We start from the raw sequence: 26,058 nt of genomic DNA on the forward strand, positions 1-26,058 counted from the left end.
TCACATTTACTGATTTTTTTATCACAGTGTATAATCATGTTAATACCATTGTGGCTGGAAAAGATATTTGGTATGGTTTCAATCTTCTTAAAGTGTCTAAGACTTATTCTGTGGCATATTATATTATCTTTCCTGGAGACTGCTCTTGTGTGCTCTTGAGAGGAATATGTATCCTACTGCTATTGGATGGAATATTATATATGTATCAGTTAGGCCCATTTGGTATAAAATATATTTCGAATCTAATGGTTCCTTATAGATTTTATGTCTGGAGAATCTATCTATTGGTGCAAGTGGCTACCGAAGTCCCCTACTATTATTGTATTTGTGTCTATTTCTGCCTTCAAACATGTTAGTATCTGCTTAATATATTTAGGTACTCTAATCTTTGCTGAATATATATTTTCCATTGTTATGTTCTCTTGATGAATTGATCCCTTTATAATTCTACTTCTCTTCTTTTTCTCTTATTACAGTTTTTGACTTAAAGTCTATTTTGTCGGATGTAAGCATAGCTCCCTCTGTTTTCCTTTGATTTCTACTTGTATGGAATATATTTTTCCATCACTTCATTTTGAGCCTATGTGTGTTCTTAAAGCTGAAGTGAGTCTCTTGTAAGTGTCATATAGTTATGTCTTGTTTTTGTATTCGTTCAACCACTCTATGTCTTTTGTTTGGAGAACTTAATCCATTTACATTTAAAGTAATTATTGATAAATAAGGACTTACTAATATCATCTTATTAATTGCCTTCTGGCTGTTTCATAGTTCCCTTGTTTCTTTCTTCCTCTCTTGCTGCCTTCCTTTGTGAACTGATTATTATCCATAGTAATATATTTTGATTCTCTACTTCCTCTATCTTTTGTGTATCTATTATAGTTTTTTGTTTTGTGGTTACCATCAGTCTTACAAAAAATGTCATTGATGTAATATTCTATTTTACACTGATAAATACTCAACTTCAATTAAGTAGTGGTTAATATATCATCATATTACAATATTAGAGTATTCTGAATTTGACTATATACTACTTTTCCAAATGTGTTAAATATATGCATATGTTTTCATGTTACTAATTATTGTCCTTTAATTTCATCTTGAAGAACTCCTTTCAATATTTCTTGTAAGAAAGTTCTAGTGGTAATGACTCTGTCAGATTTTGTTGGTCTGGGGAAATTTTTCTCTCCTCTATTTCTGAAGGAAAATTTTGCTGGGTAAAGCATTCTTGGTTGGCAGTTTTTTTGGTTGTTTTTTTTTTGTTTTTTGCTTTCATCACTTTGAATATACCATCTCACTCTCTCCTGGCTTGTGAGATTTCTGACTATTGAAGTCAGAAACAAATTGTTCTTTTGATGGTATCTCATAGATTGCACAGGCTTTCTTAAGTCTTTTTCATTTCTTTCCTTTGTTCTATTCTTACTCAATAATTTCAAAGGTCTTGTCTTCTAATTCGTAGATTATTTTCTTCTGTTTGATCTATTCTGGTTGGTGCTCTCTATTGCATTTTTTTTTAATTCACCATGTTCTTCAGCTTGAGAATTTCTGTTTATTTCTTTATGATTTCTACCTCTTTGTTAAACTGATCAATTTGTTTGTGTATTGTTTTCCTGACTTCAATGAATTGTCTTTCTGTTTTCTTGTACCTCCTCAAAACAGCTATTTTGAATTCTTTATTAGGTAAATTAAAAGTCTCTATATCTTTGTGATTAGTTACTGGAAGATAATTGTGATCCTTTTGTGGTATCATGTTTCCTTGATTTTTCATTTTTCATGAAGTTATGTGTTGCTGTCTTCACATTTGAAGTTGCAGTGACTTTCTCCATTCTTTGGGAGATAAATACCTTCCATCTGCCCTGCTAGGGATTCTGAGGCTTTCTCAGACCCTCTATGGCTATTCCTGCTCCATACTTCTTGATCCATTTTGTTGCAGAATTCTTAAGCTTGTGTACCATCTCTCAATCTTGTAGTACATCAGGCCAACTGCTGACAGTCTCCCTTTTACTTTCCTGGGGTAGAACCGAAGCTTATGTTTGTGGTCTCTCTTGGCTCACAGATTCATGCCAGTTTTCTGTGCATGCTCACTATTCATCTTTCAAAGCTCACTCTCACCACCATTAAAGGCATGCACAGGGAGCCAGCCACAGGGTGGGAGTATATATGGGTGAGGCACATGGAATTTTGGGGTGCCTGTGGGCCAGTTGGGGGGATCCATGAGCAAGTCATCCCAGCAGCTTGTGCGTAGGCTTCTTGATGTAATTTGCAACACAGTAGGATTTACTTCCCTTTAATTCCCTCTGAGGGTCATATCTGCTCTTCTCTCAGCCTCTTTCCACCCATGCTGCTCATAAATCAGTACTCTGTATATGGTGAGAGAGAAATGATCCTCTTTGGCAGCATTCTACACAGCTGAGGAAGCTGGGTGCTCACTCACACAACCTCACTGTTCCCCATGGGAGAAATCACAGGACAAGGAGGTTTCTTTTGGCCCTGAACTGTGCTGCCCTAGGCGAGGTGTGATGCTTGTAAAGTCAACTATTGATCTTACCCTTTCCAAACACCCAAATTTGTATTTTTTTTGCTCTCATGTGGCCTGGAACCTCTCCCCTGGAAACCTGGACTTCCACAAGTGCTTTCTCACCTGTGGGTGATTGTCTAAGACAACGTTCTCCAGGGAATCCTGGACCATAGTTGAGAGTGGCCAAGGATAGTTTTTGGGTCACTGCAGAGTCCACAGCTGGGACCAAGGACTGTTATCCAACACACAGGTGAGCAAGATTATTCCTTGGTCCCTTGGCATGTTGTACTGGATCCCACAGCTCCTACAAAGGCACTTTTGTCTGTGGATGGATAAATTGTTATTGTTGTGGGGGGGTGAGCATGTGGTATGAGTGAGGGATGTCTTATTCAGCCATGTTGCTGACATGACTCTATCATATTTTTCTTAATTCTCAATAGGATTATTCCCATCAGCTTATCAAAAAAAAAAAAAAAGCAGAATGAGTTCCTAGCGTTAAAAAATATTCCCTTGACCACACAGCCTCTTTCAGTTACCACCCCATTTTCTATCACCTTTATATAGCAAAATTTTTGAAGTAATGATCCGTATTAGTTATCTCCACTTCTTTTTCTCCGATAAACAATCTTTATTTTAACTAGATTTTAATGAAAATGGTTAATACATATATATGGTAGAAAATTTTAAAAGAAAAAAAAGACAAGTCATAAAAATTTACTTTCCCATACTAGGTCTCCAACCCTCATACCCGAATCCCCAGTCCACTCACTATTACTAGTTTCCCTTTTCACTCAAACTTACCCTAGACTTTCTCTCAAACTACCCTAGACTCCATGGAAACAATGACCTTTACATTTTAAAATCCACTAGCAACATTTGATACAGTTGATCCTCCTTTTTATATTATTTTTCTCTTGGTTATTGTATTACTATCCTCTTTTGTTATCACTTCCATCATACTAGTTATTCCTTTTCAGACTCTATTGCTGTTCTTTCTTCTCTCCAATCTTTAAATGTTGGGAAACCCAAAAACTCAGGCCTTGGAATTCTTATCTATAACTGTTTAATATACAATATCACCAGTCCCATGGTTTTATATATCATCTATATGTTCATGAATTCCAGTTCTCTATTCCAGCCAGATCTCTTCTATAATTTATATATATATATATATAACTGCCATATATATATATATATATATATATATATATATATATATATAAAACTGCCTTATTGACATCTCCACAGGAATATCTAATATCTCAAACTCAATATGAAAACAAAATTATTGCTTCATTCTAAACACGGTCATCAACAAATATTATTCATCTCAAAAACTGGCACCACTATTCATTTGGTTGTTCAAATACACACAGACACACACACACACACACACACCAACACATTTTTGGTGTCATCCTTGACTGTTCTCTTTATCTAGCAGCTAAAATCCAGTATATCAGCAAATCCTATAGAGACCATTTAAAAAATGTACCTAGAATTCAGTCATTTATCATCACCAATTGTGCCACCAAAATCTAAATCATCTTGATCTCATATCTAGATTGTTGTAAAATCCTCTTACCTTGTGTATTAGTCTCCAATGGCCAATGTGCAAATTACCATAAGCTAAATGTATTAAAATGACATAAGTTCATTATCTTATAGCTCTGGAGAGCAGAAGTTCACAATGAGTTGTTTTGAGCTAAAATCAAGGTGTTGGCAGGGCTGAGTCCTCCTGGAATCTTTAGGGGATAACCCATTTGGTGTCTCCTCCAGTTTTGGTGGCTACCAGCATTTCTTGAATGTGTGACTGTTGTCATATTGTCTCCTCTATTTCTTCAGTCAAATCTCCCTCAGAGTCTCTCTTTAAAAAAACTATTGTGATTACACTTAGGATCCACCTGGATAATCCATGATGATCTCTCCAACTCAAGATACTTAACTATCATACCTACAACTTCCCATTTGCTATATAAAGTAGCAATCACAAATTCTAGAGATTAGGAAATGGATATCTTTGGGGTTTATTATTCAACTTACCACAGTCTTCCCTGGACCCCAAAGATGCATGTCCTTCCCATAAGCAAAATACATTGCTCTCAACACAACATCCCCAAAAGTATCAGCCCATTCCAGTATTAATTTAAGTCCATAAACTTATCTAAATTTTACCAGCTGAAAACTCCAAGATCCCATATTCTAAATCATCACAATCAGCTGTAAGTGAAATACTATGTATGATCTATCCTGGAGCAAAATTTCTTTCCATCTATTGAGCTGAAAAATTAGAAACACATTTTCTGGTCCCAAAATACAATGGTTGGACAAGATAGGATAACAGTCATAGACACTCCCATTCCAAAAGGGCGAAGATGAATGGAAGAAAGGAGTCACCAGCCTTAAGAAGTTTCTAAATCTAACTGGGCAAATTGCATTAGGTTTAATACCTGGGAATAATCCACTGTGGCTTTAGGCTACATCCTCTGGGCCTTCAGCTCTGCTTTTTTCTTGAAGGATAGTACATGTTTGCAACTAAATAGTTTTGTCAGCCTGTTTCCTGCCTATAGAATTTTGGCAGTTTAATGGCCTTTTATTTATTTTTTTGTATTTCTGTCCCTTTTGGGTCAAGATGGAAGTGTTTCTGCTTTTATAACATTCTCAAAAAACTTGTGGGTCTCTTGTGTATATCATGAGGATTTATGCCATTAGACAAGAGGCTTCTCCACATATCTTTCATGTACAATCTCATCTCTATTTCTGTATTTTGCTAAGATGGCTAAGTAGACACATGAGTCAGGTGCCTAATCTCTTCTTTACTAGGAAAATTTGTCCAGCCACACTCTTAGTTTTCTCTCCAGAGCACACTTTCTTGCCAGTGAACCTCTTAATTTCAGCATCTATTTAAATCTGGATAAGCTGAGAATTTCCCAATTATCAAGTCCTGGTTCTTTTTTCTTAATAATTATTCCCTCAATCTTATATCTTGCCTTTCACATATTACTATAAACAGCAAGAAGAAACCACGTTGTACCTTTAATACTTTACTTGAAAATCTTCCCAGCTAAAAATTCAAGTTTGTCACTTACAATTCTGGCTTTCCACATAACCATAGAACACAATTCACCTAAGTTCTAACAATTATATAAAGTACCTCCTTTCCTTCAGTCTCCAATAACATGTTTTTCACTTCCTGCTGAATATTCACCTGCCATACTTTTAATGTTCACATTTCAACCAAAATTCTGTTTATGACAATATAAGTATTCTCTAAGATGATATAAGCTTTCTTTACTGTGCTCCTTACTTCCTTCAGAACCTTCATCATCAATACCTTTAACATCCATGTTTAACCAATACTCTGTATTTAACAATTTATATATTCTCTAAGGTGATATAGGCTTTTTCTATCATGCTCCTTACTTTTTCTATAGTCCTCATCAGCAGAGTCTTTAACATTCATATATCTACAAACAGTTTTTTCAAGGCAAATCTAGGCTTGAAAAAAACCTAGATTCTCTAAACCCTTCCAGCCTCTGCCTACTGCCCAGTTCCAAAATCACATCCAGAGGACTTCCCTGGTGGTCCAGTGGTCAACAGTCTGTGCTTCCAATGCAGGGGGACATGGGTTTGATCCCTGGTTGGGGAACCAAGATCCCACATGTTAAGCAGTTCAGCCAAAAATTAAATAAATAAAATTTAAATAAAAACAAAGTCACATCCACATTTTTAGGTATTTGTTACAGCAGCACTCACTACTGACACCAAGATTTGTATTAATTTTCTATCATTACTGTGAAAAATTACCACAAAATCAGTAGATTAAACTGCAAATTTATTTTCCTACAGTTCTAGAGGTCAGAAATCTGAAATCAGTTTTACTACCCTAAAATCAAGGTGTTAACAGGACTGGTTTCTTCTAGAGGCTCTTAGGAGATAACCCATTTCCTTGTCTGTTTTTAGCTTCTAAAGACTACCTGAATTCTTTGGCTTGTGTCTCCTCCCTCTTTCTTTGAAGTGCATCATTCCAATCTCTGATTTTATCACCAGACTGCCTTCTTCTCCTCTAACCCTGTTGTTACCCTCTGTAAAAGAACTCTGGTGATTACATCGAGTGCCTTCCTCGATAATCTAGAATAATTTCCTGATCTCAAGGTTTTAAATTAATCAGATATGCAAAGTCCCTTTTTTCCATATAAGGCAACATTCACAGGTTCCAATGATTTGGATATGAATATTTTGAGGGTCATTTATCAGCTTTTCACAGTGCTCAATATTTATTAGCTGAGTGAATAAATTAATGAAAACCACATAATAATTTCTTATTCAAATTTGAAGGATTAACTCAGTCAATTACCAGGGAATACAATTTCAAGAAAAGTAATGAGTGAAATAAAAGTGGAGCAAAAACAATAGGACAAGAAGGAAAGCATTTTATAAAAGGTAGATTTAAAGTAAGAGATACATAAACTGAGAAGAAATAAAGAATTTTGAGAGCAAGATTTCACTTCAGAAAAAATCAAGCAAATAAAAATTATACAATTATATTAAATGATATAGTATATTTGAAAGTACGTTTTAAACAGCAAAACACTATGAAAACATAAAAAGCATATTATTTATTGTTATTACTATTGTCATGACTATGCCATTTCTCACAAAAAATATTGAAAGAACTGTGTCTTTTCTTCTATTCATTTTTTTTTTTTTACATTTCCATTACTGCAAAAGGGAAGAGTAGTACAGTTTATAACAATCGGATAACAGAAGCCAAATATGTCATTCTATTCCCTTATGGTTATGGAATTATGTGTCCTGTTAAAGAAACGTTTATTCCACTATCATTAAGATAGTCTCCTATGTTACCTCCTGGAAACTTTATTATTTTACCTTTCAACTTTAGGCCTACAATATAGCTAGGATTGACTTGGGTGTATAATGTGAGATCAGGTTAAGAATCATATTTTTTCCCTTGAAGATATCCAAATGACTAGTACTATTTATTGAAAATAACATTTTTCTGTGATGCATAACAACTTTGGGATAATTCATATGACCATATCTATATAGGTCACTTTTTTTTGAACTCCTTAGTCTGTTCTGTTGGTTATTTGTTTTCATGCCAATACTAGATTATCTTAATTGCTGTCACTTTATAATAAGTATATATATTGATGTTTGGTAATATATATCTTTCACATTTATTGCTTTTCTTTCAAATTGTCTTATATATTCTTGCCTCTTTTATTTCCATATAAAATTTAGAATTATCTAGTCAGTTATCAAAAAAAGTCAAAACAAATTTTACTGGGATTGCATTGAATCAATGTATCAATTTGGTAAGAATTGCTAAACAAACAATACTGAATCTTCCATACCCTGAACATGGTATATACCTCCATTTACTTATGTTCTCTTTAATTTATCTTAATATTGATTTGTACCCTTCAGTGTAGAGGCATTATAATTATAACTTATTTTTAGATTTATATCTAAGTATTTGGTATTTACGTTATATATAAATGTTATTAATACAATATTTTAATTGTTTTGTTGTATATAAAAATATAATTGATTTTTACATTTAATCTTCATATCTAGCAATTTAGTTAAATTCTTTTAGTAATTATAATTGTGTGTCTGTAGATATTATTGATTTTCTATGTAAACATGCTGCCAGTAAATACTAACTTTTTTATTTCTTTTTTTTCTATTCTTAGAATTGTTATTTATATTTTTCTTGCCTTATTACACTAGCTGGGACCCCCCAGTAAAATGTTACATTGAAGTTGTACTAACAGATATCCTTTTCTTGTTCCTGAGCTTAAGGGGAATGTTTCTAATGCTTCACCATTGGGTATTAACATTTTTTTCTAGTTTTCTGTACATCTTGTTTATCAGGCTAAGGAAGTTTTCTTCTATTCCTTGTTTGCTAAAAAATTTACCATGAATGTCTTAGATTTTATCTGCATATTGAAATGTTTATATAAATTTCCCGTCTTTGTTTTAATGTGTTCATGTGGTGAATTTCAAATGTTAAACTAATCTGAAATAAATCGCATTTGATTGTGATAGAATATCCTTTCTATGTATTTAATTCGTTTAAATGTTTAAGGATTCAGGCATCTATTCAGGCATGTTTATGAGAGATATAGGTCTGTAAATATTTTTCCTATTAATGACCCTGTCAGATTTTGATATCAAGGTTATGCTCTTCTCATAGAACAGATTGATAAGTGAGTCCACTATTCTATTATTTGGAAGAGTTTTTGAATAGTTGTTACTACCTCTTCCTTAGGTGTTTGGGAAAATTAATCAATGAAGACATCCACACCTGGAATTCTCTATGTCAGTACATTTTTAATTATAAAGGCAATGTCTTTAATATACATACAATAATTCATATTTTCCATTACCCCTTATTTCAGATTTCACATGTGTTCTTTCTTAAGGAACTTGTTTATTTTGTCTAAATTTTCAACTATATTGGCATAAAGATTTTGCTTTCTTTCATTTTTTTCTGTTGGTGTCTTTATTATTTTTTTTCCTCTTAAATATATTGGCTTCAAGCTGATGTTTTGTGTCTAGTTTCATGAAATGGATATTTAAGTCATTGATTTTTCAGTCTATCTTCTTTTTTAATATACAAATTTAAAGTTATAAAGATTTAAATAGGTTTTTATATCTCACAGGTATTTAACTATTATATATTTTCTTTATGCTATTCAAAATAATGTTCAAAATATTTTTTAGTTTCCCTTGTTATTCTTTAATCCATAGTTTGTATTATTAATTTCCAATTGTTAGGTATTTTTTAGTATTTTTTGTCACTGATTTCTAGATTTATTCAACTGTGATCAGAAAACATATACCATATGATTTCAGTACTTTGATATTTATTGAGACTTGCTTATTGCCTAGTCTATTGTCACTTTTGTTAACTGTTCCATGTGAACTTGAAGAAAATGTATATTGTGCAGTTGTTTGCTGTAAAGTCTTTATACTATGTCAAGTTGTATTAATTATATTATTCAACTTTTCTATATCTCTACTGATACATTTTTGTCTTCTTGGTCTATTAGTTATTAAAATGAGTATGCCAAAGTCTCCAACTATAATTGTCAGTTTGCACATTATGACTTTTCCTTTTAAAATTTTGGCTTTATATTTTTTAAAACTATGTCAGTGGGTACATACAAATCTTGAATTACTACATCTTTCTATTGGATTGAGCTTTGTACCATTACAAAATGTCTCCATTTATTTTTATTTATCTTAAAGTTAACTTAGTTAAATTAGTTTAGCTCCATGAGCTCTTTTTCTTAACATTTTTATTGGAGTATAATTGCTTTACAATGGTGTGTTAGTTTCTGCTTTATAACAAAGAGAATCAGTTATACATATACATATATCCCCATATCTCTTCCCTCTTGTGTCTCCCTCCCTCTCACCCTCCCTATCCCACCCTTCTAGCTGGTCACAAAGCACCAAGCTGATCTCCCTGTGCCATGTGACTGCTTCCCACTAGCTATCTATTTTACATTTGGAGGTAATTATCCATTGGTGTGCACAGTGTATCCCTTCTCCATTAAAAAAAAAATTAACCATTATGTGTCCTTATATTCTTGGTGTATCTCCTATAATCCCCTGTGACATTTTCATGTTTTAAGTGGTGTACTTAGTCCATATACTTTTCTTAACATGAGAACAATCCTCTTACAAATTTTTGTGTGTAAAACACTGTATTGTTAACTATAGGCACAATGTTATACAGAATATTTCTATAACTTATTAATCTTACTCCATTTGCTTTTAATGTAGTTACTTTATGTTTGGATTTAAATATAATATTTAATTTTTTGTTTATTATTTGTCCCATATTTTTTGTTCTTTAATTCTCCTTTACTGCTTTCCTTTGTGCTAATAAAACATTTTATTTACATTTACTTCTCTATTATTTTATGCAAATGCCTTTCATTATTCTTTTGCAGTTAGCTTAAAAATGAAAGCATAATCCTTTGATTTATTGATGTTTACCACAAATTAGTATTTTTACCATTCCCCAGAAAGTGCAAGCTTCTTCTTTTTTTTCTTAACATCTTTATTGGAGTATATCTGCTTTACAAGAATGTGTTAGTTTCTGCTTTATAACAAAGTGAATCAGTTATGCATATACATATGTTCCCATATCTCTTCCCTCTTCATCTCCCCCTCTCCCACCCTCCCTACCCCACTCTTCTAGGTGGTCACAAACCACATAGCTGATCTCCCTGTGCTGTGCAGCTGCTTCCCACTAGGTATCTATTTTACATTTGGTAGTGTATATATGTCCATGCCAATCTCTCACTTTGTCAGAGCTTACTGTTCCCCCTCCCCATATCCTCAAGTCCATTCTGTAGTAGGTCTGTGTCTTTATTCCCTTCTTACCCCTAGGTTCTTCATGACCTTATTTTTTTTCTTAGATTCCATATATATGTGTTAGCATATGGTATTTGTTTTTCTCTTTCTGACTTACTTCACTCTGTAGGACAAACTCTAGGTCCATCCACCTCACTACAAATAACTCAATTTCGTTTCCTTTAACAGCTGAGCAATATTCTATTTTACCTGTATGCAGAAAATTATAAGACACTGATGAAAGAAATTAAAGATGATATAAATAGATGGAGAGATATACCATGTTCTTAGATTGGAAGAATCAACATTGTGAAAATGACTGTACTACCCAAAGCAATCTACAGATTCAATGCAATGCCTATCAAACTACCACTGTCATTTTTCACAGAACTAGAACAAAAAAATTCACAATTTGTATGGAAACACAAAAGACCCCGAATAGCCAGAGCAATCTTGAGAACGAAAAATGGAGCTGGAGGAACCAGGCTCCCTGACATCAGACTATACTACAAAGCTACAGTAATCAAGACAGTATGATACTGGCACAAAAACAGAAATGTACAACAATGGAACAAGATAGAAAGCCCAGGGATAAATCCATGCATATATGGTCACCTTATCTTTGATAAAGGAGGCAAGAATATACAGTGGAGAAAAGACAGCCTCTTCAATAAGTGGTGCCGGGAAAACTGGACAAGTACATGTAAAATGAGATTTTTTTAACGAGATTTAAAATGAGATTCTAATCTATAAGATTAGAACACTCCCTAACACCATACACAAAAATAAGCTCCAAATGGATTAAAGTCCTAAATGTAAGGCCAGACACTATCAAACTCTTAGAGGAAATCATAGGCAGAACACTGTATGACATAAATCACAGCAAGATCCTTTATGACCCATCTCCTAGAGAAATGGAAATAAAAACAGAAATAAACAAATGGGACCTAATGGAACTGCAAAGCTTTTGCACAGCAAAGGAAACCATAAACAAGACAGAAAGACAACCCTCAGAATGGGAGAAAATATTTTCAAATGAAGCAACTGACAAAGGATTAATCTGCAAAATTTACAAGCAGCTCATGCAGCTCAATAACAAAAAAACAAACAACCCAATCCAAAAATGGGCAGAAGACCTAAATAGACATTTCTCCAAAGAAGATATACAGATTGCCAACAAACACATGAAAGAATGCTCCACATCATTAATCATTAGAGAAATGCAAATCAAAGCTACAATGAGATTTCATCTCACACCAGTCAGAATGGCCATCATCAAAAAATCTAGAAACAATAAATGATGGAGAGGGTGTGGAGAAAAGGGAACACTCTTGCACTGCTGGTGGGAATGTAAATTGATACAGCCACTATGGAGAACAATATGGAGGTTCCTTAAAATACTACAAATAGAACTACCATACAACCCAGCAATCCCACTATTGGGCATATACCCTGAGAAAACCATAATTCAAAAAGAGTCATGTACCAAAATGTTCATTGCAGCTCTATTCCCAATAGCCAGGAGATGGAAGCAACCTAAATGTCTATCTTCGGTTGAATGGATAAAGAACTTATGTTCATTTTTGAAGAATAATGTTGCTGGGTTAAGAATCTTAAATTTGCAGGGTTTTTTTTTTTTTAGAATTTTAAATATACCCTTCCATTCTCTTCTGGCTTCTATTACTAATTTTTCCCTTTATGTCAGGATACAGAATCGGATCACCTATGTACCAAAGGAATATACACATAATCATTTATAGCACTAAAAAAGTATATTTTGAAATGAATAAAACTTTTCAGAGGTTTAACTATATTTGAATTTCCAATAATTTGAGACTAAGCCCACATCTATATCAGGCAGGCATGTTGACAGAATTTTCCCATTTCTCACTGTTCCTTGATTGCCCTTTCTAGTGTTTTCTAAAGTGAGGTGCATGTGCAGGACAATCCATTGGATTGTAGGGACAGGTATGAGAATTTTAATTTACATATTTTATTTCATATCAAATTTTTCTATCTTAATATATAATTTATAAGGTATATTATTACAGTAGAATATGAATTATACACACATCACAATTATTGAGTTGTGCTCAAAAGAAAGTTTGAAAAAAATTACTTTAGACTGTAGGAAATAAGTCAAAATCAATGCAGGTGCAAAGTATTTTTCCCAGGATATGAAAGCAGTGATCCAGCCAGCATGTCAGACTTCCAAACTGTTAAATTTCCAAACTCCCAGGCCATATAATCTTCTAGCTACTCTATAGAATGAATATGGTTTCAACACAAACTAATAGACAATTGATCTATATTTTGTAAAAGCAAAACAACAAGCTTTGGCTATTTCAGAAATCTATGAAGTTTCCTGTTTCAAGACAATTGAAAGCAGTGATTCTTAACTTCAACTGAGTTTCCAAATAACTTGGAGAGTTTTTCAATACAGGCTTGATAAAGCCACACACAGATATTCTGCTTCATGGGTCCAGGAGCAGTTCTCAGACATGTTTACATTTTAAAAATGTCCAAGTTAATTATCATGTTTACCTCTAGTTGAGAACCACTGGACTAGATATTTTTATTACTCAGTGTCTCCAAAATCTTTCTAAGTAAGTCAGTAGTTATTTAATGATGAATATGGACCAGGCTTTGTGCTGGTACCAAAGCTGTACTTAGGAAATGAAAATAAATTTGACTCATATATAAATATATTTGATTTTGACCTATTTTTGTTTGTTTTTACAAACTTGATGGCTTAGGTCAGTCAAAAAATCATGCTCTAAAGTATTTGTGTATATAAGTACAATCTCAGAATTAACAGTGGTCACAATCTACTGTTCCTCTTAACTAATAAGGAAGTAATATTTAAAAATAAATAAAATAATTTTTTTAAAAACGTAAAAAATTTAAAAATAGCCCATAAAAATTAAACAATAAAAATAAATTATACCGTGTGTATCCTCGATGGGCAGTACAATTATTACCAGAATAAATGAGTACTTTCCAAGATTTCTCAAAGCATTACTATTAAAGGCATCTTAGTAATAATAGTCATTATTATTATTAGCCATAATACAAATTCAATTAAACATTTTCTTTTTTTTAACAGACGAGAAGTAAACATCAGAACATATGATAATTCCTTACCAAGTAAGGATTTAGTCTTTGGAGCTCAATATTATTTAGATTATATTTGAAAATAATTTTAGGGAAAATGACTAGTCTCTTCCATTCAATGTGATAAAGCTTAAATGCCCTGAATTTTTGCTAAAGTTTAAGAGAATCATGTATATTTGTGTGTGTGTGTGCGTTTAAAGTATTTCTGGCCTTGATGTGGGTTTCTACTAGCTATTTTAAAAGGAAATATTTAGTTCTTCCTAATTATAAAAATCAAACTTATTTGCAAAAGGTTTTCTTGTTTTTAAAATTCACCATTACAAAACTCAAAGTAGAGAAGGAAAATATAGTCAGAAAGATGAAAGTGGATATTCCAGGTGTTGAAAAGCTACAACTATAGAAGAGTTCTCCTTAATATATTGAGCTGAAATCCACCTGCACTGCTACAACTTTTAACCATTGGTCTAGTTATTCCCTCATGAAACATGTAGGTGAAATCTCTAACATTGTAATTAAGAGCATGTATTCTGGAGCCAAACTATCTGTGTTTGAATCTTAACTCTTCTACTTACTTTATGATTTGGGGGCAAGTAATTTAACCTCTCTCAGTGCTCTATTTTTCTATATCTGTAAAATGGAGGCAATTATAAATTATATTACCTAATTCAAAGGGTTGTGATGATTAATAAGTTGATATATGTAAAGTGCTTAAAACATAGTCTAGCATATAGTAAACACTGTATAAGTGTTAGCAGTTGCAGCTATCCTATTATTACTTTTGCTACCATTCTTGTATATACCAGCTCTTTAAATGTTTGAGTATAATGATCGCATCTCTCATTAACCTCCTCATCTCCAGGAGAAGTATCTGAATTATCTCAATACCTCCTCTTTTGATAGTTCCCAGATAGTTTGATCCCCTAATCACTCTATTCTGGGTGCCCTCAAATGTGTACATGCCCTTTCTGAGTATAATTGCTTTACAATGGTGTGTTTGTTTCTGCTTTATAACAAGGTGAATCAATTATACATATGTATATATCCCCATATCTCTTCCCTCTTGCGTCTCCCTGCTGCCCACCCTCCCTATCCAACACTTCTGGCTGGTCACAAAGCACCGAGCTGATCTCCCTGTGCTATGCAATTGCTTCCCACTAGTTATCAATTTTATATTTGGTAGTGTATATATGTCCATATATACATTACCGCTCTCTCACTTTGTCCCAGCTTACTCTTCCCCCTCCCCATGTCCTCAAGTCAATTCTCTAATAGGTCTGTGCCTTTATTCTCATCTTGCCCCTAGGTTCTTCATAAACTTTTTGTTTGATTCCATATATATGTTACCATACGGTATTAGATTTTCTCCTTCTGACTTACTTCACTCTGCATGACAGACTTTAGGTCCATCCACCTCACTACAAATAACTGAGTTTTGTTCCTTTCTATGGCTGAGTAATATTCCATTGTATATATGTGCCACATCTTCTTTATCCATTCATCTGTCGATGGACACTTAGGTTGTTTCCATGCCCTGGTTACTGTAAATAGAGCTGCAAAGAACATTGTGGTACATGACTCTTTTGCAATTATGGTTTTCTCAGGATATATGCCCAGTAGTGGGATTTCTGGGTCAGATGGTAGTTCTCTTTTTAGTTTTATAAGGAAACTCCATATTGTTCTCCATAGTGGTTGTATCAATTTACATTCCCACCAACAAAGGGTTCCCTTTTCTCCACACCCTCTCCAGCATTTATTGTTTCTAGATTTTTTGATGATGGCCATACTGACCAGTGTGAGATGATATCTCATTGTAGTTTTGATTTACATTTCCCTAATGATTAACGATGTTGAGCATTCTTTCATATGTTTGTTGGCAATCTGTATATCTTCTTTGAAGAAATGTCTATTTAGGTCTTCTGCCCATTTTTGGATTGGGTTCTTTGTTTTTTTGATATTGAGCTTCATGAGCTGCTTGTAAATTTTGGAGATTAATCCTTTGTCAGTTGCTTCATTTGTAAATATTTTCTCCAAGTCAATCTACAGATTCAATGCAATCCCTATCAAAGTATCACTGGCTTTTTACACAGAACTAGAAAAAAATTTTCACAATTTGTATGGAAACACAAATGACCCCGAATAGCCAAAACAATCTTGAGAAAGAAAAATGGAGCTGGAGGAATCAGGCTCCCTGACTTCAGACTATACTACAAAGCTACAGTAATCAAGACAGTATGGTACTGGCACAAAAGCAGAAATATAGATCAATGGAACAGGATAGAAAGCCTAGAGATAAACCCACAAACATATGGTCACCTTATCTTTGATAAAGGAGGCAAGAATATACAGTGGAGAAAAGGCAGCCTCTTCAATAAGTGGTGCTGGGAAAACTGGACAGCTACATGTAAAAGAATGAAATTCGAACACTCCCTAACACTATACACAAAAATAAACTCAAAATGGATTAAAGACCTCAACGTAAGGCCAGACACTATCAAACTCTTAGAGGAAAACATAAGCAGAACACTGTATGACATAAATCACAGCAAGGTCCTTTTTGACCCACCTTCTAGAGAAATGGAAATAAAAACAAAAATAAACAAATGGGACCTAATGAAACGTAAAAGTTTTGCACAGTAAAGGAAACCATAAACAAGGCAAAAAGACAAGCTTCACGCCCTTTCTTTAAATAAGGGTTTCAGACCTTCATGTAGCATTTGGGTTTATGGCCGTAATTTCTGTGACTTGGGAGATCATTGGGGTCAGAGGAGAACTAAAAGATGCACTTAGGTTTAAGGAATCGAGAGTTTTACTGACTATTCTCGGGATTGTGCTAGCTATTATTGGGATTATAAAAAAAGACGTTATATTTGTTGCAATCCAACCAAAATGACATAAAGAAAAAAAACAACACAGTTGAGTTGATGGAGATGTTTTGATGGAAACAGTGAATTTTTCTCTATTTTCCCTTCTTACAGTTTGATTGTATTATTGTAATTATTATGATTTAAGTAACTGAAAATTGATTTCATCTAGAAAATAAAATTACAAATGTCATTTTAAAGTTACTTTGGTGCTAAATGGAGAAATCAGTTTTTATCTTTCCTAACTAATATGCAAATAAGCTACAAACTCCAGGGGGGAAAGCTATATTTTGAGTGACAACTTAATATATTTATTGCTCAAGAATAGTTCAGGGCTGATGAAAGTCTGGCTATTAACTGCAAATTGTTTATTATTCCCTCTTATTTCAGTCAGGGAATCAAGCAGAAAATTATGGAATCAACAATACTTCACTTTACATTTCCCAAACCACCACAGCCAGGTAGTAAAAAGAGATTAAGAACTTCAGAAACACAAACTGCAGTTCTTGTAAATATTAAGGTCATTTATTACGAAATTTAAGATGAGACAATATATAAATATAAATTATATATAAATATAATTTGAATTTTACTACCAATTGGAAGCAGATATTTCTAAATTTATAACTCCCTGTATAGTAGATTGCCTCCAACTACTTCAGATTAAACTTTATTTATACGTGGTTCTCAATTTCAAAGGCATTATATACCTCATAGGCTAGGTAAGCTGGAGAATCTAATGTTGCAACTGGAGGGATCTATCAGGAAAATTTAACCGGCCACAAAACAACATATAAAATTTGAGTCTTAGAAGAGGAGACAATTTTTTCTAAACATCTTTATTGGAGCATAATTGCTTTACAATGCTGTGTTAGTTTCTGCTTTATAACAAAGTGAATCGGCTATACATATACATATATCCTTATACTTCCTCCCTCTTGCATCTCCCTCCCACCCTCCATAACCCACCCCTCTAGGTGGTCACAAAGCACCGAGCTGATCTCCCTGTGATATGCAGCTGCTTCCCACTAGCTATCTATTTTTACAATTGGTAGTGTATATATGTCAATGCCACTCTCTCACTTTACCCCAGCTTACTCTTCCCCCTCCCTGTATCCTCAAGTCCATTATCCAGGTCTGTGTCTTTATTCCTGTCCTGCACCTAGGTTTTGCAGAGCCATTTTTCTTTTTTTTTAGATTCCATGTATATATGTTAGCATATGGTATTTGTTTTTCTCTTTATGGCTTACTTCACTCTGTATGACAGACTCTAGGTGCATCCACATCACTACAAATAACTCAATTTCGTTTCTTTTTATGTCTGAGTAATATTCCATTATATATATGTTCCACATCTTCTTTATTGATTCATCTGTCGATGGACATATAGGTTGCTCCATGTCCTATTGTAAATAGTGCTGCAGTGAACATTGTGGTACATGATGCTTCTTGAATTATGTTTTTTTCAGAGTATATGTCCAGTAGTGGGATTGCTGGGTTGTATGGTAGCTCTATTTTTACCTTTTTAAGGAACTTCCACACTGTTCTACATAGTGGCTATATCAATTTTCGTTCCCAACAACAGTGCAAGAGGGTTCCCTTTTCTCCACAACCTCAGCAGCATTTATTGTTTGTAGATTTTTTGATGATGGCCATTCTGAACACTGTGAGGTGATATCTCATTGTAGTGTTGATTTTCATTTCTCTAATGATTTTGATGTTGAGCATTCTTTCATGTGTTTGTTGGCAATCTGTATATCTTCTTTGGAGAAATGTCTATTTAGGTCTTCTGCCCATTTGGCATTGAGTTGTTTGTTTTTTTTATATTCAGCTGCATGAGCTGCTTGTAAATTTTGGAGCTTAATCCTTTCTCACTTGCTTCCTTGCAAATATTTTCTCCCATTCTGAGGGTTGTCTTTCTGTCTTGTTTATGTTTTCCTTTGATATGCAAAAGCTTTTAAATTTCATTAGGTCCCATTTGTTAATTTTTGTTTTTATTTCCACTTTTCTAGGACGTGGGTCAAAAAGGATCTTGCTGTGATTTATGCCATAGAGTGTTCTGCCTATGTTTTTGTCTAAGAGTTTGATAAGTGTCTGGCCTTAAATTTAGGTCTTTAATCCATTTTGAGTTTATTTTTGTGTATGGTGTTAGGGAGTATTCTAATTTCATTCTTTACATGCAGCTGTCCTGTATTCCCAGCACCACTTATTGAAGATGCTGTCTTTTCTCCACTGCATATTCTTGCCTCCTTTATCAAAAATAAGGTGACCATATGTGCATGGGTTTAACTCTTGCTTTTCTATCCTGTTCCATTGATCTATATTTCTGTTTCTGTGCCAGTACCATACTGTGTTGATTATTGTAGCTTTGCAGTATAATCTGAAGTCAGGGAGCCTGATTCTTCCAACTCCATTTTTCTCTCTCAAGATTGCTTTGGCTATTCAGGGTCTTTTGTGTTTCCATAAAATTGTGAAATATTTTGTTTTGGTTCTGTGAAAACTGCCATTGGCAGTTTGATAATGGTTGTGTTGAATCTGTAGATTACTTTCGATAGTATAGTCACTTTCACATGTTGATACTTCCAATCCAAGATCATGGTGTATGTCTTCATCTGTTTGTATTACCTTTAATTTCTTTCATCAATGTCTTATAGTTTTCTGCATACAGGTCTTTTCTCTCCCTAGGAAGGTTTATTCCTAGGTTTTTTCTTCTTTTTGTTACAATGATAAATATGAGTGTTTCCTTAATTTCTCTTTCAGATTTTTCAATATTAGTGTATAGGAACGCAAGAGAGTTCTGTGCATAATTTTATATCCTGCTGTTTTACCAAATTCATTGATTAGCTCTAGTAGTTTCCTGGTTGCATCTATAGGATTCTCTATGTTTAGTATCATGTCATCTGCAAACAGTGACAGCTTTACTTCTTCTTTTCCAGTTTGGATTCCTTTTATTTCTTTTTCTTGTCTGATCACTGTGGCTAAACCTTCCAAAACTATGTTGAATAATAGTGTTGAGAGAGGAAAATCTTGCCTTGTTCCAGATCTTAGTGAAAATGTTTTCAGTTTTTCACCATTGAGAATGATGTTGGCTGTGGATTTTTCATATATGACCTTTATTATGTTGAGGTAAGTTCCTTTTATGCCTACTTTCTGGAAGTTTTTTATCATAAATGTTTTTTGAATTTTGTCAAGTGCTTTTTTGCATCTATTGAGATGATCATATGTTTTTTCTCTTTTAATTTGTTAATATGGTGTATTACATTGATTGATTTGCATATATTGAAAAATCCTTGCATTCCTGGAATAAACCTCACTTGATCATGGTGTATGATCCTTTTAACGTGATGTTGGATTCTCTTTGCTAGTATTTTGTTGAGCATATTTCCGTCAATGTTCATCAGTGATATTGGCCTGTAGTTTTCTTTCTTTGTGACATCTTTGTCTGGTTTTCATATCAGGGTTATTGTGGCCTCGTATAATGAGTTTGGGAGTGTTCCTCCCTCTGCTATATTATGGAAGATTTTGAGAAGGATAGGTGTTTGCTCTTCTCTAAATGTTTGATAGAATTCGCCTCTGAAGCCATCTGTTCCTGGGCTTTTGTTTGTTGGAAGATTCTTAATCACAGTCTCAATTTCACTACTTGAGGAGCACATCTTGATGAGGTTTCAGGGCCTTTCCATTTTCTTTAATCTGGCATTCAAATACTAGATACTTGGAGATTCACGTTTTCTACTGCTTTTATAAAGTGAAGTTATTCTATCAACTAACAAAAAGAAAAGCTAGCCTACCGAGGTCACCCAGATATCAAAATATATTTTAAAAGTATCTCCCAAAGCAGGGTCACAGTCAATGCATTTATTCAATGGTCATTTTTACATCTGTAGAGATCAAAGTTTCATGCTTCTCTTCATTGTCCTCTTTTAATTCCATATAACAATTTCACTGACTGGTGATATCCCTAATGGATAGCTGAAGGAGTATAAGAAGTAAATGTAAATTAGTCTATGTGGCCACTATGACAACCAGGTTTGAGAAATGTTTGGGTTGGAGTAAAAAATATACACTATTGTTACACTAAGAAATGTGTATATAATATTTGTTTTATTTTATGTCTTTGTTTTTGGCAGTATTTCACAGCAGGGATCTTAGGCTTTCAATCTGTTCAGAGACCTTGAAAGTAGGTGTAGAAATCAAGCTAGGCCTGAAGCCTATAAAATTGTAGCCTATCATAAGAATTATCATAAAAACCTTCAAGGGCATCAGCTTATTTCTGATCTGACTTGTGGCTGAGGGGTACATTAAATGCTCCAAAAGATCTCTCCCCTGTAGGAGTCCAAATGGAACATATTATCAGTTATGAGGACAGGACCTGAAATGTCATGGATCATGTGGGCCTGCTCTGATCCTAATATTAATCACTGAGGAAATTCGAAGGTTCCTCCTAAATTTATTTTATTTCCAAAGTGGAGTTGTCTCACATACAAACACACACAGAATGTTGAAAAGGAAAAAAAAACTATTTAAATAGATGGTTATTTAAAAGCTAGACTATTTTTATGTTTCAATATAACAAGATATAACTAATTCAAAAAACACATCATTATTCTAACCAAATTTTTTTCATAGACATGACAAAAGAAATTTAGATGAAGCTCAGAAGCCAGCTCATATATGGATAACACATTCGTTAAGAAAAACATTTCAAAGGTCGTCTATTAATTTAACTATCAGGAGACAGGCTTCATTCAGACATTCTTATACTCGTATCACTCATTCTAAAAAGGCAGAATCTAAAAAGTCCAAAGATGACAAAAAAGGAACAACTTTGAAGAAAGTTTCCAAGAAAGCTATAGGCCCACACAAAACAACTTTAGAATCCAAGAAAACAGTAAATAATGAGAAACCTAAAAGAGGAAATAAAGCAGATAAAACTCCATCAAAATCATCACATGAAAGTCAACTATCTAAGAAGTCAAAGTCCAATTCAGAAACAAACCCAGAATCCAAAGGTTCTAAGTCAGTCTCAATAAAGGATAAAAAAAAAAGATAAGAGATATTCAAAGGATTCCAGGGAGATGGATTTTGAATCCATATGTACAAAGAAGTATTATAGGAGCTCAAAGAACAATCGTGATGCCAAATCAGAGATTTGCTCAAAAAGTAGTTCAAATATGGGTTTAATGATGTATTTAGAGGAGTCTGGTGCTGAACCCATGGAATTTGATATGTGGTTAAATAACTACTCACAGAATAATTTTAAAAAGCTTCCAAAGAAGGATGCAAAAAAGGATACAAAGGGGAAGGACTCTGATGCTGAATCTGGAGATTCAAAAGATGCAAAGAAAGATGAGAAGAAAGATAAGAAAAGTACAACAAAGACAGCAAGAAGGGTACAAAGAAGGACGCAGAGTCTACTGATGCAGAATCTGGAAACTCAAAGGATGCAAAGAAAGATTCAAAGAAAGGTAAGAAAGATTCAAAGAAAGATGACAAAAAAGATGGCCAGAAGAATGCAGAAGAATCTGTAGATTCAAAAGATGCAAAGAAAAATTCAAAGAAAGATGACAAGGAAAAGGATGCCAAGAAGGATGTTGTGTCTACTGATGCTGATTCTGAATCTGAAGGGGATACAAAAATGGGTAAAAAGATTCAAAGAAAGATGACAAAAGGAAGTCTACAATGAAGTCTGAAGAGTCTATTGAAACCAAGTCTGATTGGGAATCAAAGAAGGACAAGAGGATTAAAAGAAGGTTAAGAAAGATTCAAAAAAGATGCAAGCAAGAAGGATGCAAAGAAGGACCTAGAGTCTAGTGATGCTGAATCTGATGTGTCTTCCAAGAAAAACCTAAAGAAGCCTGAAACATTGAAAAGTTCAGATGCTGAATCTGAAGAGTCACTATATAAACTTAGGCCTAAAAGGATAGTTGATGAATCAGATGCCACATCTACAGATTCAAAGAAGGAAGCACTGGAACCAAAGAGAAATTTCAAAATGCCATCCAAAAGGACTACATTCAAAGAAAAAGGGAAAAAAGTAGGTACAGGTAGAGTTCCTCCATCAAGAGAAAGACCACCACTACTTCCTTGTGAGACTTTACTGCCATCACCTAGGGCCAAACGTCTCTGTGGGTGCCAGAATCCTCCTCCACCTCCAAAGCCAAGATATGCTCCTTAGGTATGATTACTCCTGTTTTATTTTTAGAGAAAATTGGATTAAAAATGAAAGATAGTTTTAATTTTTGAGTTTATATGTTCTCTGAAGAATAGTTCCATTTTCCTGGAATACTGACAAGTTTGGGGCTCACAGATGAGAAAGATGAAAAGTACTTCAAAAGGACTCAATAGATTTGCAAAACAAATGTCAAAAAGTTAAAAATAATATTTAGACTGGAGCAGAGAGAACTGGCTTGTGATTTAAGAAAATATTTATAATTATTTTTAAAAAGAGTCATACTACAAAAGTGATTAACTGTTCGATACTTATGAAAGAACCAAAAGGAAAATGACTAAAAATTCTAAAGGACAGATTTTAGTGAGAAATAAAGACATTTCCTAGGCAGTTGCCGCATATAGTAAAAACTCAACCAAATTCAGACACAGCAAGATAGAAATATAGTATACTAGGATTCAGATATGCAAAAACAATATTTAATTATTTAATCCATATCTTTATGAGCGGTCTTTCTTACTGATAATTAGGGGGGAAAAGTTAACTTGCTGGAAGTAACTAGATTTTCTCTGGTTTATAGCAGTCTCTTCAAGGTTAATCCAATCACTTTGGAGGTAAATACTCTGTAAATTTAAAATTTCTATTTCTCTCCTTTAGAAGATCTTGCTTTCAACCCCCCTTCCTTCAAAACCTGGCTGTAAGGGGAAGCTTAGTTAGACATCTCATTTTGGATGGAAGGGCTGCTCTTCCCATTGTTGTCCTCCCTTTTTGGGTCTCTGATCTTTGGTTGAAGTGTAATTCATTTGCATGGTTTCTGGGAATAAGTCTGTGTTTCCTCTACTTTTGCACAGTGTTAATTGTCTATTCTCAGCACGGTAGGCCTGATGTTCTCTGTGCTGCTAAATTCAGAACATCTGTAGATATGGCTGGGTCTCGACCTTGAACTTTATACTTAATTAATTTTTTCCCGCCCTTTTTCCTCTTCCTCCCTGTCCCCCTATTTTTGTTTTTCCCTCTCAGAGAGCTTCTATTTTCTCTTCTAGATTGGTGAGAATCTCCCTTTACCTTGTATTCCAAGTTTTTTCTATCCTTTGTTTATAATAAAACCTTATATATTGACCTCCATTTTCTCTTCATATATTTTCCATTTGTGGGAGGGATTTATAAATTCCTTTTATCTCTCTCAGAAAGCCTGGTTTTTAAGTCCAGTTTTCTCCTGGTGGACTCAAAATGTCAGCTTTGACACTCAAAGCTGAGTAATGACTCCATTATTTAGAGTTCAGTCTTAGAGGTTAAGTCAATGGGTGGATAGTCACAAGAGCAAGATTTATAAGGAATGAAAATATGTTGGTGGATAATTTTTAAGATAAATGAGAAAAAGTGACACTCAAAAAGCTGAATTCTTTTCCAAAAGCAGTTTTTATGAAAAATAAGTAAAATACAAGAAAACAATACAACAAAATTCTTTGGACCGATGATTAATTTTAACTGTAAAAAAGAACTTTCAGGGTATGTTCCGGCCTTGTATATATTCACACCAAGTCTCTTTAATAAACTTCCATGTGCATAGCTACCATCTATTTATGCTCTTCCATACCTACCATTTCACTAAAACTGCTCTTTTCAGAATTACCAAATACCTTCTTGTATTCACATATACTGGTCTCTCTTCTCTCCTCATGTTATTCTATAGTCCAGCAGCATTTAAACCCACCACTTCTTCTTTCTAAAAACACTTTACTTGACTCTATGCTCTCCTGTTCTTCTTTCTACTTACTGGTAGCTTTTCACCACTTTTATTGTATCCTATTCTTCCTCGCCTTTAATGTCGGAATGATCTAAGACTTGGTCCTGGAACTTCTCTATCTAAAATTCTCCTTTCATGAGTTCATCTCATTCAACAGTTTTAAATATCATCTATGTATTGATAACTCCAAAATTAATATATCCAACTTTGGTCTTTCCAAACAGTTCCAAATTCTTATATCTAATTGCCTACTTGAAAATTTCAGTGTAGAGCCTACTAGACATCTCAGACTTAATATATCTCAATAATACTCTTAACCCATCCCAAAACCTATTCCTCCCCAGTATTCTCCATCTTAATAAATGTCACTGTGATCCACCCATTTAATCTTATAAAATCTGGATATCATATATGATTCTGCTCTTTTCCTCATCCCCCACATGTAATCAATCAGTAAGACTTGTCTACCTTATCTCCAAAATGTATCCTGAATCAGTCCACTCCTACCTTCTCAATCACTACCACCTAAATGGTCCCAATCATCATCATAATCTTTGCTGGAATACTGCAAGAGTTCCTAGCTAGCCTTGCTACTTCTACTCTCCACTGCTTAAAACACTCTCGTGGTTTCCCATTATATTCAGAATAAACCAAGGCTACTTACCCTGCCTTTCACTGCATATATTATCCAGCTCCTGCCTATTTTCCACCCTCATCTTGAACCAATTTTCCATTTTATTTTATGATCTAGCCAAACCACATTCTTTTTGTTTCTCATACACACCAAGATTGTTTTCTTGCCAAGATTTTGCATATGCTGTTCCCTCTGCTTGGAATGCTTCTCCCCAGATCTTTGTATAACTACTCTTTCTCATCATTTAGTTTTTCAGCATAAATGTTATCTCTTTAGAGAAGGCTTTCCTGATTACTATATCCTATGTTATCCCCTCCCACAACAACTGTCTAGTCACTCTTCTAACCTGAATCCTACCTTATATTTCGTCATAGAATGTATCTTTATATAAAATTCTATATTTATTCATGTGTTTATTAGTTATATTCACCATTAGAATTCAGGCTCCATGCAACAGTGAGCCTGATCTGTATTTTCATTTCTGTATCCACAGTTCAAAAGCAGCACCTGGACTGCATTCGATTGGTTAAGAATTTGATCTCTCTAAAAGAGCTGCAGATCCTATCACACTAGTGGACTTTCTGACATCCATTTTTCCAGGCATTCCTACTCTAGCAATAT

At 34.0% G+C, this 26,058-nt stretch overlaps 1 protein-coding gene across 1 annotated transcript in view; it reads left to right on the forward strand.

Annotated features, from left to right (window-relative positions):
- The window catches only part of CYLC1 (cylicin 1), an 85,093-nt gene extending 62,031 nt beyond the window's left edge, over nt 1-23,062 (forward strand). Inside the window, 9 exon segments of the mRNA XM_029240201.1 lie at nt 14,019-14,059; nt 17,278-17,316; nt 17,319-17,348; nt 21,015-21,105; nt 21,514-21,916; nt 21,918-22,254; nt 22,257-22,526; nt 22,529-22,644; nt 22,646-23,062. Of these exon segments, the coding sequence (XP_029096034.1) occupies nt 14,019-14,059; nt 17,278-17,316; nt 17,319-17,348; nt 21,015-21,105; nt 21,514-21,916; nt 21,918-22,254; nt 22,257-22,526; nt 22,529-22,644; nt 22,646-23,062 (1,744 nt within the window).
- Nucleotides 23,063-26,058: the final 2,996 nt, after the last annotated feature.

Source organism: Monodon monoceros, unplaced genomic scaffold (genome assembly GCF_005190385.1).
Source record: "Monodon monoceros isolate NGI ecotype Baffin Bay Population unplaced genomic scaffold, NGI_Narwhal_1 Super_Scaffold_22, whole genome shotgun sequence".
Taxonomy (NCBI): domain Eukaryota; kingdom Metazoa; phylum Chordata; class Mammalia; order Artiodactyla; family Monodontidae; genus Monodon; species Monodon monoceros.